The sequence below is a fragment of the Zosterops lateralis genome (genome assembly GCF_965231275.1).
Source record: "Zosterops lateralis genome assembly, chromosome: 6".
Taxonomy (NCBI): domain Eukaryota; kingdom Metazoa; phylum Chordata; class Aves; order Passeriformes; family Zosteropidae; genus Zosterops; species Zosterops lateralis.
The window spans coordinates 27,061,524-27,080,795 of NC_139761.1; the positions used below are offsets into that span (position 1 = coordinate 27,061,524).

Genomic DNA, 19,272 nt, shown 5'->3' on the forward strand with positions numbered 1-19,272 from the left:
TCTATCTTTACACAGTTTACTGCAAAAGCACATTCTGTAAGCTGGGATTTAGGAGTGCTTCTTGTTCAAGTGAGCAGTGCCAAGATCTGGACAAAAACCAAGCAGCAGATTTTTCATAAACTGGTTGTCAGCCACAAGGTTAAAACTCTTTGCACAGGAAGCACAGTTGAGGAGGGATTATTTCAAGCGCCTGAAATGAACTCCCACAAGAAGCAATAAACACTTGAAACGTAATTTTCTTTTCCTGACACACTTTGGCCTTGTTTTTGCTAACAAATATAGCATACATATATGTATTTATATATGGAATTAGAATAACAAACTGCATTTGACTGTGAGTCCTTGCTTATTGATATCTGGGACAGTGCTCACATGCAACAACTACAATGAACACCATAGTAAACATATTTATTGACTTGGCAAAATTAGAAATTTATAGCAGTATTGTGGAGTAGATTACAATATTTAGATAATTAAATAACATTATTACTTTTTGATAACATGGTCTAGATTATGCACGTTAGTCTTGTGATACTTTTAAGGAATAGATCAACTGCATTTCTTGTACATATATTCTGAAAAGCAATCTAGTCGGGGAAAGGGCATTGTGTTTAGTGCAAAACTAACATTCAACATTGAAAAACAGTGCAAAAGTACTACTGAAAGATTTACAGTAAGCCAGTAATTCTCGCAGTTTGCTAATAAACCCACAAGAATTGTTTTCACTTTTTGAGTGTGTTAGGCCTTGTTTTGTAATCGTATTATTGCTTCATCAGTAGCTGTTTCCAGAGAGGAGGTTTCTAAAGGCAGAGACCTCCATCTATAAAAAAGAATTTGTTATGTTCTCTGAGTTCCTGTATGCATTCTCCAGAATTATCATTACTGGATTCTTTAAACTACTAAACTGCCCCTACCTAATGGAATTGTTAAAAACTGTATTTTAAATATGTGCTTATACAAGTTAAGAGCTGTTTTGTGAGTATGACTTGGGTTTTTCCCAAACATAACAGTCAAAGCAGTTACAATAAAAAGTGCAGAAGAAAATTATTGAAGATTTCAGTTTTACAGTTTGAAACTGACTGTGGTGGCAAGCAATTTTCTCTTAACCTTAAGAGAAAAGCTAAATTACTGTACCAGAAACTCGTACTGAAGGTATCTTCCAGTATATCTTTTGACCATAATGCAAAGACTGCATGAATCAAATGACTTTGGTAAAATAAAAGGATAAGAAGTAGTAGTTCTCTTACACTAAGGCTCTTTGTCTGTGGTCCTGAAAGGCAGTTCTGGTCTTTTGAATTTTGTTAAATAAAGATATTCTGGCTTTTGAAAAGAACATAACTCCTAAAGACAGACTTGACCTTTTCTTAGAGCTATTGCCCTGCTTACCGTGTCAGAAACTTACATATAAGAACTTGAATGCAATACTTTCCAGGCAGTTCTGTCATATACCACAGCTAGTACTGCAATTAAAATGCAATAACAGTGAAACTGATCTCCACCAAAAACACAGTAGGTTTTATTTCTGAAATGCTGATATACACCGTATTAATTAAAGATTCTTTTTAAAAGTTATTATATTAATGAAATGGGTTTAAGTTTCAATATAATGACAAAATTAAAGATATGAAGATATCTGAATGTTGTAACAATTCTCTGTTGTCACGTTTCCATCCAGGTAATGGTGTTTCAGTCTTATTTCTGGCCAAGTTGGGACAGCTAAACATGAAGAGAAAAAAGTCATTAGATTGCTAATCTAATTCTTTCAGTCAAACCAATACCCAGATCATAAAACAAATATTTCTGTCTTATATGCTCTGTTTGACTCTGAGAACCAAATGCCTTCTGTTGATAGAATATTTAATGCATAACCTCAGAAGAGAAGACTTGAATGTATCTCATGGAGTATAAGGCACCGTGTACACCGCCAAGACAGAAAAAAAAAGGTTAATTTAGCTGAATGAGAAGTTAAAAGCTAGCAAGTACCATTTGTCTCCTTGAAGTGCAACAAGAATTAATTTAGTTCTGTAAAATATAGTTTTGAATAACAACTTACTCTCATCTTAGTAGGACATAAAATCATGGGTGGTGACAGCTACTGAAGGGCTGCTATTTGCTGACCACCACGAATAATTTTTATTTTGTATTTGTACAGGAATGAGGCATAGAGAAGTAATGATGTTTTTAGCAGCATTAAAAGACAGAGTTTAGTATAGGTATGGACATCAAGGTCCCACTAGGCCAGTACTTTTATATCTATATATCTGTAGATATTTGCAAACCCGGACAAAGGTTTAAACATTTTGTAACTTGAAAAAGTTCCAAGAAAACCCTGGAAAGAGATGCTGTTCATGAAAGCTCCAAGAACTGACTCATTTTTTTTCAGTAGGATTAATGTAAAGACAATTACAATGAACTTGTTTACCTGGATTACCTGTGTGAACTCACACTTCAACAGGCCTTCAACAGTTAATTAAAAATAACGACTTCAAAACCCCACTCCAAGCAAATAAAAATAGGTAACATGCATTAATTTTCCACAGACCAATTTGAGGTTTTTTCGGTAAAAATCCATGGAGATGTAGAGTTATATAAATCAATTTACAGATAAAGAAGTAATAAATATTATAGAGGTTATCAAAGTTATCTACCTGTTTTATAAACTGTGTAGCATTAAAAAGTTCACTGCAGCCATACAGGACATGTTTGCCTTGTTTACCCTAAAAAAGAAAAGTCCATAGAAAATCAATTGTTTAACAGAGTAGTAGAAGATTAACAAGCAGTACTTTCTAAGGCATCTACAAAAGGAAATTAAAGGATATACCAAATTCTTTTGCACACAACAGCATGCTAGCCTCCTCTTGTAGGCTCCCTCGGGCTTGCAATTTTGATGCACATTTTCAGTATGTTGAATTGAATTTGGACATTACATTTATTTTAAGGCACAATCTACCTTAACAACAGTAAAAATATTTGCTTTTGACATTGTGAGACAGTCCATTCTAGCACAGAACTACAAGTAATTAGATTTGAAGGTTTCTCTTAATTCTTCTACAAAAAAATCCCAGAATGTCAAAGCTGAATGAACCTTGCTTCCTGTTTTACAAAGTTTTAAAATACTTTCTCTGTGCTTTCAGAAGTAAACTGGCAAAATGGAGAGTGCTTAGAAAAATAAAGCCATGAATAAAATCTCTGTGGTATCTGCTCGCAAGAACAGAGCTGTTGATTTTTCTCTTTTTTATTGTGGGGGAAGACTGACTGAATTTGAGAATAATTAATAAGATACATCTGTGGAAACAATAGATGCCAGAAGTCAACCACATGGAAAAGCAAATTTTGTTGGATAAGACTGTAAGTGTCACCTGGGAGAGGCACATAGGATTCCAGGTGGTGGGAGGGAGAATAAAGGCTTTCATTAACCTTCTTTGTTTTTTCAAGAGCAAAAGGCTAAGTGGAATAAAGGTGAGGGAGCCTTCCCCTTTGGGAGGTCATCTCCCACTGCTCAAGTACACAGTCTGAGTGGAGAAACATACAGCATCCTTCAGCTGTGACAACTGTGATGAAAAACCTCTGTTGACACGTTCCAGAAGAAGAAAGAGTATGTTCAAATCCTGACTCTCCATAAGATCTAACATTACCATTTCCAGAGTTTTCAGTTCCTTCTGTTTTACAAGTGACCTCCCATTTGCCCTCTTATTCCTCTGAAACTGCAGCTTCCTGCCACTTTGTATGAAGTGCTGAGTGTTTAACTTGTCATCACACAAGTGCCCTGTATATACACATACACAGCAAACCTCAGCTCTGTCAGCATGCAGCTACAATCAGGGAAGTGAACTAACCCTCTAGGGAATTCAGAGATTTTATTTTTAGTAGAAAGTAACAAATACTCATCCTCTTGGGCAGCTTTTGGATCAATATAGTAGCTAAAGTGGCTTTGGGCAGACTAAGGCAAACATCTGACAACACACTCTGCCACAGGCAGATGCCTCACTGAATTATCAGGGACAGTGATGAGTGCTAAGCCAAATCTAAATGATTTCTTTAATTTACATTCCTTTTCCCATCCCTTCCTCTATCCAGACTAGCTCTGTTCCAAAGTGTCTGCCTGTCAGAGAGAGAAACTCAGCACACACATTCTGACTTTGCATTCTTCAAAATTAATCTGGACATAAAACTCTAATGTACTTTGTAGAATAACTGTTTTTCAATGATTAATGCTCCATATTTATTATTTTGTACGAAAAGCCTCAATCCAGTCTACCAGAGGACAGGACAACTGTACCATGAACAAGGTTAAGATCAGGAAGAAAGAATGGTGCGCTGCTGCTGTTAAATAATTTATTTCCTTCTTCAGGTTACTTTCCTTCTAAGGTTACTTTGGCATTTTTTAAAATTCCTTGCAAGTGCTTGAATACCACTCCCGCCTCCCCAGAACTGTAATGATTTAGTTATTTTCCTCCATCTGCTGATTTTTGGTATACACGTGTTCTGCTGGTCCAGCCACTTGAAACCAGAAAAATCAAATCTTTTACACCAACATTACCTAGTTGGCTACATATTTTCTTATTTGTGCATATGACATGTATGATTTCTACACAGACTTAAATGATGCAGTTTAACAAGAATAAGCTTCTATTAACTCAATAGTGAAAACTTCTAACTGTGGGTAAGTAATAAATGCTTAGATATTGGTGCCAATCTTATATTTGCTTTAACAGATAGCATAGTATTCGAATTATGTTGGTTTCTGAAACAACATACTTTATGCTCAAGTAAGATTGTCATACAATAAAATGCTGTTATCTGCAGGTCTGAGTTTGAACTGACTCCATACTGAGAAGTAGCATACAAAAAAAGCACTGGGGTATCTCTTTTGCAAGATTTACGAAAACTAGAGAATTCTGAGCAGTTCCTTACATTCAAGGTTATGATATGCTACAGCTGCTTTATTTAACACCAGCACATGAAAACTACTAAAAGGACTCTAAAACAGGTTAATTCAGTTTGCTACATCTGCAGACAGTTGGTGTGTATGAACACAAAATAAAAGAAAATGCAGTTTATTTACTCAACTCCAAAGAGCAACATGAGCAAAATATCAGAAACAGGAAGTATTTGTTGGTCTGAATTAGTAATCCACAATTTCTACCGATTTCTTACATTCCTTTTTTCCTAGACTCTGTATAGAACAAGGATGTTAGGGCTAATTTCATAGATTTGTCTTCTAAATAATAAATATTACAGAAAACCTGCTCTATCTGGTTTCTATCACTAAGTTAAAGACTACAAGAGACAGAAGTACACATACCTTTATGTAGTCAATAAGATTTTGATATTCAATATAGTTGCCTCCTCCAACTACAAACACTATGGCCTAAAAGGCAACAGACATATTATTAGAGTATGCATTCAAGTTCTTAAAATTTCATAAATTATATACCAGATAATTAAACCTACAACAAAAATCTTCACAATCACAGTGTGGTCTTAAAAGAACTGGATACGGAACCACTGCTTCCTATCTGAAAGAAGATATTTGAAGTTTTGGTAGATGCAGAATGGCAAGCTGAGAGCTTTTAACAGGTCACTCTCTTCTATTAAGACATACTCGATACATATACTGCTTCAATATGTTCCTTTTTTGTCCAGAGATGTCTTCAGTGACCACAGGAAGAGTTAAAATATCTCAATGGATGTTTAAGAATTCATTTGGGCCATAAATAATATACTTTTATCATAAAGAAATACACTTTTTAATAATTTTTTCCCTTCCCTATCCAAAATTGTTCGACTATACTATATGAATTTTATGTAGACTTTTATCTTACTACTGACATTTTTGGTATGTAAATCTGTAGCCATAGATATATACCTATGATACCACATGGTATTTCTTTTGTTCCTGAGGATAATTAGGATATTTCATTCCAAGTCTGAAACATATGTATACTGCTAAGGCAAATATTTTGCTTTCAAAACTTGGTAGTAAGACCAGATAAGACTTTTTCTATTTGTAAATATTTATATAGAAAAATATTGAAAATTACAGGCATTTGCATGGAATGATAACATCCATTATTTTGCTTTTTTCCTTTAACCACAGAGACTCCTTAATGTAATAATTTACATAAACTGTCATTTAAGGCTGGACAAAGGATTAAATCTAGAGAGAATTCTGAAAATCTGGTCTAAAAATAGGGGGTTTAAATTGCTCAATCAATTATGATATTAGAAAATCCCTGTAATTATCTTCAGGAAAATTTTCTACACTTTTTTCTTCAGTATTAGTTAATACTTACATAGTCTTTGATGATGAAAAGCTTCAGAATAACAGCTAATTATAATTAATACTAGATATAATCAGTCTAAGTGCTTTTTTGCAAATAAGACCTCTCATTTTCTTAATCACGATCATCAAAAGTGACTGTACTTCAGGATTTATTTATTTTTAACACATGAACATTGAAAAATAATTTCTACGTGACTTACCTCCTGGAATGGATTTTTATTTCTTGGAACTGAGCTATAAAAAATACAACACAAATTTCATGACACATAAATAGAAATACATAAAATAAGCATCATGTACCCATCATATTTGTGGAGTACTAGATAATATTAAATAAAAATATAAAAGAGAACAATAACTGCCTTTCCATTTGTTGTGGAAAATCATTCATTCTACAGGACTGAATACATAAGAAAATAGGAATTTTACTTCATAATTTCTAATGTTGATGTTTGAATAATAAGCTTTATGACAATAATTCTTCCATCGTTTAAAAGCTCTAACTACAGTGCTGTTACCTAGGAGCAAATACAATGAGTAAAAAATGTCATCAGCATTAGTACAATTCATGGCACATGGAAATCCTGCCTTCTGGAATCTTAGCTAGGTAAGCCAGTCAGTTTGCAGTGGCTGCATACAAACTCATGCTTCCAAATCTCAAAAAGTACTAGGCAGCAGCTATGTAGGATTACAATGAATAAGGGAGAAAGAGGGAAGTTATAAGTTTGGGTGGTACAGACTCTTCTCCATTTGAATACATGGGCAGGTAGAGGAGTAGAAACCTCTTTTCCTGCATCACCTTGCACCTTCAGGGGAAGGGGAAAGTGATGAAAAAGCTGGGAAGGGTCAGTCTGCCCTCCTGCCCTTTGCTCTCACACTACCACTGCCCTCCTGCCCTGTACTGGCCTGCAGCCCCAGGCAGTCAAACACATCTTATGTTCTAACACAGCCTAAAAACACTGCATTTTCCCCTTTAAATTACCTTTCCCCCTATTTCCAAGACATTTTCTCTGAGTGTCCAAGAACAACTGATTCAATGCAGACTCCAGAAGAATACATTTTAAAATGGAATGCTATCTCTAATGTGCTTTGTCTGTCAGGAATACTACAGCCTTCCCAAAGTAGAACTGTTATCCCAATTCTCTCATCTTTTGACTATGATATGACAAACACACATATACTCTATGTCATCCTTTCAGAGGACAAAGCCTGTTTATACTTGAGGAAGGCTTTACAAAGGATAGAAAGATACAGTTTTGCTAAGACTGAATTACTGCAGTGCAGTTACTACTCTGTTTAAAACATAGTAAGCAGAAATGCCAGTATTTCTTAAAGTGGGAGTAGATTAGAAAATAAAATTAGACACTTTTAAATAAAATCCATTAATTATACTATTTTATAACACTATTTTGCCAAGACAACTAACATATGTTTTTAATGTCTACAAAAATATTTGAAGGGAGAATTAGACAAACCACCCTATGAGTATTGTTATCATGCTCAAATATAATTCAAGGAATATAACTTGAGTTTACATACAAATCTCAAACAAGAAATCAAAAGCTATTCCCTTTGGTGACTATTATGGCTACACAGATTGCCATATTTATGAACTGCTGTAAATGAATATTTCTAAATTGTTTAAAGCAATGTAAGAACTATAGAGAGTGGGCAAAAAATCAAGAAAATCCTTTGGCTTGAGTAAAATAAATCTTTGCACTTTTGCACAAAATCCACCAAACATGCTATTAAAGCATCACAACCAGTGACAGTTGAAATGAAAATCAAACATAAAATACTAGTACTTTTCCACTTTTAATAATTTCAAAATTATATAATCTGTTACACTTTTCAATAAAACATACATATCATATCGTCCTCTTACTTTTCATGTTTCAAGAACAAAGCAGACAGAATTTTCATGTAAATAACTAAAACCAAGCCTAGATCTACTTTATCCACACTGATCCTGTGATAAAGTGGTGCAGCCAAATGAGATGATTGTTTTCCCACGGATTTGAAGACAGTTATTTTTAATAGGAATATCAAAATTAAGTATCTTCTCTGTTCCTAGGATATTAGATTAGGTGAGACTATCAGACTATTATTAGTTAAAGATACAAAGCTAAAATAAAGATTTATAAACTTCTGATCTAATTCCTCTTCCTCTTTTTACTGGCAAAATAAACTATATCCAAGCCTCCCTTCATATGCACATGAATGTGAAATGTGTACCTACCTAACCAAAAGTGAATGCAGTCAAATTTTAATCTCTTTTTTTTCAAACTTATTAACAAATTACTAAAGAAGGTTTGTACTCAAATCAAAATTGTAACTGTTTAAAAAGTGACAAAGAAATTTTGCTGCGCTATCCAATGACTATTTAACTTAACAGTAAAAATTCACAAAATTTCTAAGAAACCAAGTAGCACACCTATTAAGAACTCTAACATTTATTATTGCTAAATACTAATGCACACTCCTGTGACTAAATTAATGTACATGTTAGGACATACTTTTTTAGTTTTGGCAGTGTTATAAAAATTTATCTGATTGATCCAAGTTCCCAGTTGTGAATTCCTTCAAGACCAATTTCTTGACTTAGAATTAATGATTAAAATAATTACTTGCAATCATCAAGTAAAATGAATTAGATTTCTTAAGTCAGTTGTTTAATGGAGTAAAAAGAAAGAAGCAAAACTCACCTGTCACTGCCTCGTAGCATCTTGGGGTCAAAATACCGGTAGTCATCTGTCTCCTATTAAAAAGTATATTTTTATCTCAAAAGGTTGGAATTTTGGCTAATGAATTTTTCCTTGTATATATTACATTAAACATTGTTCAAACCAGTATTATTTCCCATCACATCATTCAATTGTGGCACCCACTAGTATCTAAAAAGTTTGTACATAACTGAACCAGTGCAGAATAAACAACAGTGAGAAGCTATGAAGGGTCCTATTGAGCTTTTTATTTCTGCTTCTCCTAAAATTGACGATCATACACTTTCCAAAAAATACATTGGATGCATAATAAATCCCAACAGAAAGACAGTATGCAGAAAGAAAAATTAAGTTGTTACCAGCTTTAGAGGAACACTGGTGGTTAGTTATAAACATTAAAATTTTCCAGGTTACAGAGATCTGCTATTGATTTAATATCATAAAACAAAACACTTCTGTGGCAAGGAGTGCTAAGGACAAGACAGATCAAAATCTGCTACTGTTATGTAACTTATCCTTCTCAATTCATGATTTATGACTACTATTAAACCATAATTAAGCTCTTGAAGAAGAAATGAGTTCCACAAAAATTTGAAAAGTTTGACTGTCTAAACTACAGAAAAAAAATTCTTCACACAGAAGACTGAGGCACTTGCAATATTTTTATTGGCAACAAGCAGGATTTTTGCCAATTATTATGGATGAAAAACAAAACTTCTTAGTAACTCCTTCTGACAACTTCTTGGCTTTCTCCTGTTGCTATACTACATTTTCATCCAGGTACTGTGAAGTTTAGTTTGTTGATAAACTGCATGCAGAACTACAGTTGATTTTATCTGTGCTCTTACATGCAAAGACCTCTGAATTCTGATGATTCTGTAAAGCAGAAATAATACTTCTTGAGTAGTAGACAAATTATCTGGGGAATTTACTAGAGCTCACATAGCATAACTTCCTCTAATATTAGAAAGTATTTAATATACATGTGGTGGTTACACACACACACACACAAAATAAATCTATTTGATATTACCAACTTTCATATAATTACATAAAATAACTCTCTTATCCTGCAGTTTGGCTTTTAAAAAGAAAATAATTTAGATCTAATTTCCCACTGAGTCTCTGTAAAATGCTTTTATATGCTCCACTGGGAATTTCAACTCCTCGAGTCTGCCAGCATTCATGATTTTGCAGCTTCCTACCTAAAGGTGGTATAGTGATTCTGGGGTAATGAGACGGCTGGGAATGGACAGATATTGGTAGACTAAAACTGAGAAACCTTTACCTGGGATAAAGAGATGGACTTTCTCTGCTTACTAGAGTGAATTACAGATTAATGACAGAACTAAAAATCAGAGTTAATAAACGTATTACAAACATTTACTCCTGAATGTACTAATGCTGTGTTTTTTCACCGTGGGCTTGTGTAAGTAGACACGCAGAAAGTGGTAAAGCAATAGAAATGTGATAACTTAGGGATATTCCATCATTGCTGTTTAAATACACTATTCCTGCTGAAATCAGTGTTGAGGGTGCAGGAAAAAGAAGCCCTAGTAGATTTTTCTTTAAGAAAGAGCAAGTCTGCCAACAAAAAGAACTCTATAGTGCTTTCCTTACACACAGCTGAATTTGTGACTTCCCTAAGCAATTCCAGAAGAAAAGAAATACTTCTGAATGTATAAACTTAGTTTTCAATATTTCAAATTAAAATGGAAAAACATCCATGGAAATGTCATTGACTTTCAGTCTGTATTTCTGTATTTGTTTTTCTGCAGAATCTAACAGGACTAATTTGGATTAAGGAAACCCTTTACTTACAGAGTTTTTCTTTGTAATGCATGAAAGGTTTATCCTAAGTCTGATACCATATACACTGAAAGGGACAGTATTAACTAAAATACAGTTTCATTAATATATTTCACAAATAAGATCTATCTACCTAGTAAGTCAATACAAATGTACTCACTGTATTGACAGAGGCTAAACCACTTTGTAAAGGGTCATTTTTCAAAGATTTTCCTCACTCGGTAGTCAACCCATTTTTTTAGATCCTTAGAAGAATCTCTGTAACTCTATACTAAATTATGGTAAATTTCACAGCTATGAATTAAAATTTGTGTATATTTGACAATAAGGGGTTTTTTCGTTCATTTATGAAGATTTAAGGTTTTAAGCAACTTCTATTTAACCACACCAAAAGAAAGCAACTACGTTTTAGTTTTATGAACAGAATATTCCTTTATTAAAATATAACCTTAAAAGCAATTGCCTAAAATTGTCCTTTTAACAATAAATATTATTATTTAAAATACCCACAAGTAACTGATTACTTTGAAAGTCATCAAGGAATGTTTCTGAATATGTTTTTCAAGAAAAGGTGTAACTATACTTAAACAATCTAGAAAAATTCAAAAAGTTACAAGATAGTATTATGGCCCATAATATTTGTTCTAGCTGTTCCTGCTTCTGAAAAACTTGGAAAGCATGAGTGGCATGGGTGTAGACTTACTTGTCCTTGCTAGTGAGACAAAAGAAACAGCAGAGACAAGCAACACACAAAGTGATTTACAGACAACTCCATAGAGTTTTGCACAGGATATCATTCTAAATAGATTTAAGATTTTAACTGACATTAATATATGTGAATGTTTGTGGTACAAGTTGTATTAATGTATTTCCTTTATTGTTGCAGTTAATATCTAGAAAATAAATTATTTACATTCATTGTAATAATTGTGACTTCTCAAGAATCTGCTCTAATTTTGCATTACAAAACACTTTGCATTACTTTCATCTGAATGTACATTTCATATACTGATTACTGTGGTTAGTATAATTCCTTGAACTATAAAGGAGACTTTTTTCCATGTTGTAAAAAAAGAAAATCTTGAATATTTTTTCCTCTCCCTTTGTATTTTGTCTGCAGTGCAGAAGTTTTCTATTCTGGGGAATAGAAAATGACCCCACACATCAGAAGATGAACAGAAGCCACAACGGTGTATTTCCACGCATTGACCTTTTCCAGATACAATTTCACTTCTGTTGATAGTACAGCAAGTCTAAACACATTCCACAATGACTCCCTGGCTTGCTTTCTTTAGCTGAAACTTACTCCCCAGCTTGCTGTCAATTTTCCTGCAGGTTAGGAAAATCAGTCTTTAGAGATTGCCTGGTCTCCTATGACTTGTAAAGTGGGACTTGCTGTTTTGTGCCATGAGTATCAGTCTCTGCCATGACAGTGGTGCAGGAAGCTGCTGACTGACAGATTGGCCCAACTGCTGCTTTTTAAAGTGAGAAGATCAATGTTTTCTCCAAATTATCAAAGTGCTGCAAAGTGCTAGTAGCTGTTTTCTACTAAGTAAAATGTGAAAAAGTTAAGTTAGAAAAAAAACCTCATATGACTTGTAAATGTTTCTAAATCAACTCCTAAACTTGCAGGCTGAGGAAGCTGATGTTTATTTTTAAAAAATTGTTTAGTTTTTCACCTTGTCATAAGTTATCCGTAGTTTTAATTTCAGCTTTCTATGGTAAATGTTCTGGGTGACCTCTGCTGGTTGACTAAATAAAGTTAGCCCTGTACATCTTTTCCAAGCCTTTCAAACAGGAACAAAAATCCACTAACACTGGAAACAATCTCAATTTCTTTGTTTGTTAAAATAAAGCAAATTATCTGCTAAGAATCATGACATATATCATCTATGAAGTGCAGTTTAAGAAAATAAAGGATTACTTGCATGTTGATAATTTTCATATTTTACCATTATTTTTCACTCTGTACATCCATGAAGGTGGACTGAGAAGAATGTTTTAAAACTACTAATCAGTGTGAGATATTACAAATTGTATCTCTCTGACTGATGCTGATGGCATTAAAATAGGAAGATTGATACAATGTGGCAAATATAGTAAAGCTTTCTAAGTGATTTCTAAGAGGTGCCCAGGTTGGTCCTATATAAGGAACAAAATCCATGGCAAGAAGAATGACTCCATGCATAAACACTCAGGCCTACTTTGAGTTGTAAGTTCTAGCAAATGCCTTGAGTGTGTAGTTAACATGTAAGCATTTCAAAAACTTGTAACATATAAATTTAAAATAGTCTGAGTAACTTTTAACTGAAACAAGTAGTAAAATATTTTCCTCTAGACAGCAAAGTTTAAAGATGTGGGAAATGTAATTTTCCTTATTAAAACTCTCTGTAAATATTTCACTTCTCAAATTGTGCTCTTTAAAAAAACTCAAACATTTTGATGCAAAGAAAATTTCAGTCCACAGCTTAATGTAGAAATTTAGGAGCAACAGAAGCTTAGTATAGCACAAGTGTAACAGAAGCTCAGAATAGGAAAAATCTAAAAAACATCAGTTCCAATAAGAGACAATAAGTTGTCCTTGTTTGGACTATTTTAATGAAAAAGGTCATATTAAATAGTTACAAAAATGGTGCTGTTCTTGAAATACAGCATAATTGGACTCAACTGCACTACCATGAAAAAAATTAGCCATAGCATATTACATATCACAACCTCAAGATTTCATTTGCTCCACCCTTCTCCATGTGAAGGCAATTGTACTTACAGGGTTTGACTTCATCTCCATAAGGTTGTCCAAAATACGTGTAACCGGCAGATTCTGTAAAAAAAAAAAAGTGAAATTGATGGAAGGCTGAAAAGCTTACTAAGAACAATTCCCAGGCACATTAATACTTATGGAAGAGTTTACAGAGAATTTAAAATACTATTTAAAACATTTTTTCTCTTATGCTTTGTAAAGATTAAGCTTAATTTATTCTCACCTAAATTACTCTTCTGTAAAAAAATGCAAACCTCTGAGGTGCATATAGCTAGGGGATAAAGATAAGATATAAAGTGCAAAAAAAGGGTGAAGACAGGAACAGAGCTGTATTTAGGTATTGCCAACATATGCAGATGTGATCAAATATGAATTCTTATTAAAAAATATGTTGCAGTTAAGGAAAGAATTTTAAAGCTGATGCTGATAATTAAATGATTCTAAAAAAACCTTATGTTTTCAAAGAAATGGGTATAGAAACCAACCCTAGAAACCAATGTTTGGATGACCTGCAAAAGGATAAACTGAGGTGAAATTCAAGATTACTGTTCCTTATTTAACATGGGAAATGTCAGCTAGGACAAAAGATCTCAATATTAAAGAGTAAAACTACTTCAGTTATAATAAACTGAGGGTGAATTTATATAGCAACAGGATTGGAAATGAGTCTTGTTGATAGAATGTATCAAAAGAGAATATTCCAAAGGAAGATCTACATATTACACTGGAAAACTAACATGAATCTCTGAATTACTGAAGGAAAAGTGAAAGTTAGCTTTAATAGAAATACCACAGACCTACATTAGGCTTACAAATATGAGGAAGAAAGGCTTCTCATGTGGCTACCCTAAAACACCTGGAGAAGAAATTAAAAGCCAGAAAAGGCATATCCTGACAACACTGGCAAACTGGCTTTTTGCTCACTCAGAGCACAAAACAATGCAAGCCACTTTCTACAGAATAATATTAACTCTTTAAAGACACTCATCTAAAGAAATGACAAAGTATTTAATACAAGAAGAAGAGGAAGTTTCCTGGAGAATAGAATTATTTTTTATTATTACAAGTAACAGTTTATCTGAAGAGTTCTCTATAAAATATAACACACAGGCAAGCTCCATATTTAAATTTTCCTCAATCATATATCATTATATAGCACTGACTTGTAAATCTGCAATGCAGCTTATCATTCTAGTCATAGTGAAATTCCTGCAGAATTAACTTCATTAACTATCCTACAAAACTGAGAGCCCAATTTTAAACTTTCATGTGATAGCTGATAACTTCCATGTATAAATTATGTGTATAACAAGCTGAATAAACAAACAGTGACAATGATAAGATTAAGTAGGTCAAAAAGATATACCATTATTTAAGATTTAATTTTATTTAGTTCTGATATGTTGTATTCCTAATTTAAATTCTGAGTCTGCAACTAATTATAATATGATGAATGATCTTTTTTTCAGAAATCTTGATGAGAAAATACTGCAGAATTAACATTTTAAACTGTAAATAAATATTTATTGCCATCTGACAAAAGTACATATTGGGAAAATAATGTATCATCTATAGAAAAGCAGGTTTCTGGAAACTACAATTCGATATCCCAGCTACAAGTTTATACAACCAGTTTCTTTCTTGTTGTTGTTGTTTGTTTTCTTAATTTTATTAATATGACAAAGGTACTGAAATTTGTCTTTCCAGATGTTCACAATACTCATTATAGACATTTTAATTGTTTTTTGAAACTTACTTGTTGCTTCAGTACTAAGTTCTTCACTCCTTCCATTACAAACTGTGATCCTGTGTTCATAACACGTGAAAACAGACTGGAAAAACAAAATAAAGATGATGTGTAAGATCTTTTTGTTTTTAATTTGTAAACTGACATCCAATTGCCAACAAAGTCAATAGGACCTAAGTACCAAGTAATTCAGTTTGTCATAAAATATATTCTTCATATCACACAGCAAGTGTATGGGAATACACTTGTAATCTACCAGATAGATCCTCACCTATCAATGGGAGTCTTGGATTCTAGTCTTTAATCCACTGAACAGTTTATTTTACAACTTCAGTAATGTAAGGATCTGAGTACTCCTTTCAAGTGGGTATCTTAATCACCAGGGTCAACAGAGATGCTGAGTGTCTCCAACAAACCAAAGAGCAATTTTTCCAAGTGAAACAGCACCAGAATTCTCTCTAACCATACTGTGCCACAGATTCCTTGCGACAGTGACAGGGCATTCCTGAAAGCAAAGTTGGTAATAAGGACTGAAATCTTCTGAAGAATGGAAAGACCCAAGTCCCATATCCTGTATGGGATATATGCAACCTTAGCATATTAACCTTAGTAATTTTCCTCTTGTGTCTTGAAATAAGTAGCTAGACCTTCCAACAAGCACATAGACACCCAGTCTAGGCAATTCCAATGAAATAGCAGCGTGTTCTTGCACTCCTGACAGTCTCCAAACCCAGGAGAGAAATGATTTTGAATATGCAGGGCTGTTTTTATTTTTTGCCATTGACTACTTAAGGCTGAAAATGATGGCTGTCATAGATCCAGTTCCTAGTGCTGAATTCTACTCCTGTGAGAGTGCATTTAATGTGCAGGTGCAGAGAGCACTGTATTAAGACAGTTTGTGAATTCAGTCACAGATCCTTTTATTTTCCTCTGTGTGTGTACCACACATTGTTAAGGGGAGATCAGTGCTTGTAATTGTCTGTAACTTAAAAATTTTACAAATAGGGAGATGTTTTGTTCTGGGCCCTGTGTAACACTAACCACATTTTTAGCACTACTAAAATAAGATAAAAGAACCCAAAGGCTTACAAAAAATTAATCAAAAGCATACCCCAAAGGTTTAGGTGTAGCGTTTCCATAGCTGGTTGGAGCTGAAGCCATCTTAGTGAAAGCCCTGTGAAAGCAGGGGGAGAAATAAAATATTTATCTGAAGCACATACTTCTGTAGAATGTTCCACTCTAGTCATCTGAAAGTGAAAAAAGTGAAAAAACTTCTGCACTTTGAACTCTTTCAGGAAGTAACTATTTATTATATGCATCCCTCTTGCCTAGAAATACAATAGGAATTGGATTTCACAGTTAAAAGACAAAGATTTTAATTCAGATACCATGTAAAACTACATTTACTGATATGCAACATGACTCCTTAGTATGAACTAAAAAAACTTTGGAGTCTGAACTAGCACAACTTTTCATTTAATTCAATAAGCTGTTTCTGTCCTAGATCATTACAGGCACTATTACATGTTATGTTCTGTAGTGTTCTGGCACTACTGGAGCTTAGTTTTAAAATAAGATTTGCATGTTTTACCATAACAATGACAGTAAAAACTTATACCAAATGAATGTTTAAGGATGAGTTACAATTTAAGAGAAGTAACATGTAATTCCTGAATACAATGCTGGGTTCTGTATTACCCCATTAGCCTCATATAGGAGAAAAAATAAATTACTTACTTCCATTGTTTTATGTAGCTCAAAGGAGCAAGATTACAACCTGCATCCATCAATGCTTTTTTATACTGCTCCAAATCAATCTGAAATCATAGTGGAGAATTATAAAAGGCTGAAGCTACTCTTAACTCCATGTACAAAGACAAGATATCCTTATTTAAATATTAGACAAGTAGTTACAGCATTGACCAAAGTTAAAAAGTAATTATGACTCTTAATCCTATTTCCTACCAAGTAAGAAAATGCAACTTGAAATAAAATTTGCCATGAGCAGATCCCATTAAACTAAACAATGTTTGTAGAATTAAATCCTGTGCCCTTTCAGATATGGAACAGTCTTTATACTAGCCTCAACAGAATGCTGGTTTCTGTAGAATGCCAAAGCAGTAAATAATAAACATAGAGGAGCTAATATACATTAATACAAATACTTTCTATTTGCCTAACCAAACATTTTTTCCTATCACATAATGTTTCTACAGTGTAGGAATTTTCCTTTAAATTAATCATTTTAAGTTCAAAAGAAATATGAAGAAATTGTTTCCTGAATTATTCATATATTGGCAGATGCATTTCTCCTTCATTCACCTGCTAGTCAACTGACTCAATCATTCTTGAATAGATGAAGATGGAGTGAAACATGGCATATTTTCATTTTGCTTTATCTACTTCTCTGAGCAGTGGAGCAGAATAATAGAAAACATGCTAATGTGTCTTGAAGTAACTCTGATCTAAATATGTCACAATATAATATTTCTTCTTACTAGTCATTCAAATCCTTTGAAAAGGTGGCTAAAGGTTTGTGAGCAGATTTCCTAGCAATAAGACAAAATTTATATAAAGTTTTAGAATTTCCTGGGCATTTCATACTTCCTTTGCAAAGAAATAGAAATATCTACTTAGTATGGAAATGACACAGAAAAAATTTTTGTGTTAGAATCTGTTGTTGGAGGCTGTAAAGAACATACCTCTGAAGGTGCCTGAGCTGAGCTTATGTAGTAGATGAGAAATAATCGCATTTTGTCTTCAGGAGTTCCCGCTGCAGTGAGAAAAAAATAAAAAAATAATTAAAAACTACAATTGTAACTATGCTGCTACATTAACTGCTCTTCAGCAGCCATATATATGTACATGCAGATCTTTAGTTATGACAATAACTGTTATTGACAACCATGGCCTTCTTCAATATGTAAAAGGGTGGAAAGACATACAGCAATTTTAGTAAGAGTTGGGTTAGATGTGTTCATTCTTTCTGAAAGTTTTACACTTCCCCCTTTTGTTCTTCATATAACATACAAAATAAATTATGCAGAGAAATTATGACTTATTTTATGTGGAAATTGCAAATGTTATCTGGAAGTAGGTCCATGAAAAAGTAGACTAAAGAAAAATCATAGAAGTAAAAGCTACAGCATATTATTTTTTAGCTCTACAACTTGCTTACACAGCTCTACAGTTCACTGTACTGAAATATTTGAAGACTGCAAAAGCACTTATATGAACCTCTGGTCAGGAAAAAAACTCCTGAACTTCCAAATTGCCTTCAGAAAGGATTTCACCTCCTAAATCCTCTTTTGTTGAAGAAAAACACTTCCCATTCCTGGGACGCATTATTCATATTCAATCAAAATTCATCTCTCCAGATCAAAAGGTTGATGTAGCCACTACTCAGACTATGAACTACTACGTCAGATTTTGAACACCATCTTTTTTATTTTTCTAGAAGAGAATCATTGTTAGTAAAGACAATAGTTTCAAATGAAGTCTTCAGAAGAACAACTTCTCAAAACACACATTTCAAATTAAAATTCATTATAAAAGCTTGATACTTTTTGTACAGTATTTTATAAGACTTTTTTGTAAGTACTTTTTTGTACTTGAGGGTAAGAAAATGATTTTTTTTTTCTATTTTGTTTGTTTTGGGCTGTTTTCCCCTACTATGGAATGTGGATCATGTCAGCAGGAGACCATCTGATCTAATCTGCAACTTTTATTTATAAGTGAGCATATATTTAGTCTGGCAGAAGTTAAGAGTAAGAGCTGTCATAATGAGCATTTATGACTTGGTATAGTCTTCTCTGCAAAGCAGGTTTTACTAACTTTTACCAAATACCAGTAAGTCAGAAGATCAAGAACTGAAGAAACTTTGTATTACCTAAACCAAAAGCCATCTTTCAGGGTAGAGATCCACCTGGAATTCACTTGGGCAAAA

The 19,272-nt window shown here is 33.4% G+C and overlaps 1 protein-coding gene across 1 annotated transcript in view; it reads right to left on the minus strand.

Moving 5' to 3' along the window:
• Positions 1 to 387: 387 nt before the first annotated feature.
• The window catches only part of SCFD1 (sec1 family domain containing 1), a 46,213-nt gene continuing 27,328 nt past the window's right edge, over positions 388 to 19,272 (minus strand). Inside the window, exons 16-25 of the mRNA XM_083863942.1 lie at positions 18,029 to 18,099; positions 17,064 to 17,143; positions 16,438 to 16,500; positions 15,336 to 15,411; positions 13,586 to 13,639; positions 8,992 to 9,044; positions 6,487 to 6,520; positions 5,306 to 5,371; positions 2,649 to 2,717; positions 388 to 1,716 (exon numbers count right to left, since the gene is read on the minus strand). Of these exons, the coding sequence (XP_083720068.1) occupies positions 1,693 to 1,716; positions 2,649 to 2,717; positions 5,306 to 5,371; positions 6,487 to 6,520; positions 8,992 to 9,044; positions 13,586 to 13,639; positions 15,336 to 15,411; positions 16,438 to 16,500; positions 17,064 to 17,143; positions 18,029 to 18,099 (590 nt within the window). The 3' untranslated portion in view covers positions 388 to 1,692. The remainder of the gene's footprint in view (positions 1,717 to 2,648; positions 2,718 to 5,305; positions 5,372 to 6,486; positions 6,521 to 8,991; positions 9,045 to 13,585; positions 13,640 to 15,335; positions 15,412 to 16,437; positions 16,501 to 17,063; positions 17,144 to 18,028; positions 18,100 to 19,272) is intronic.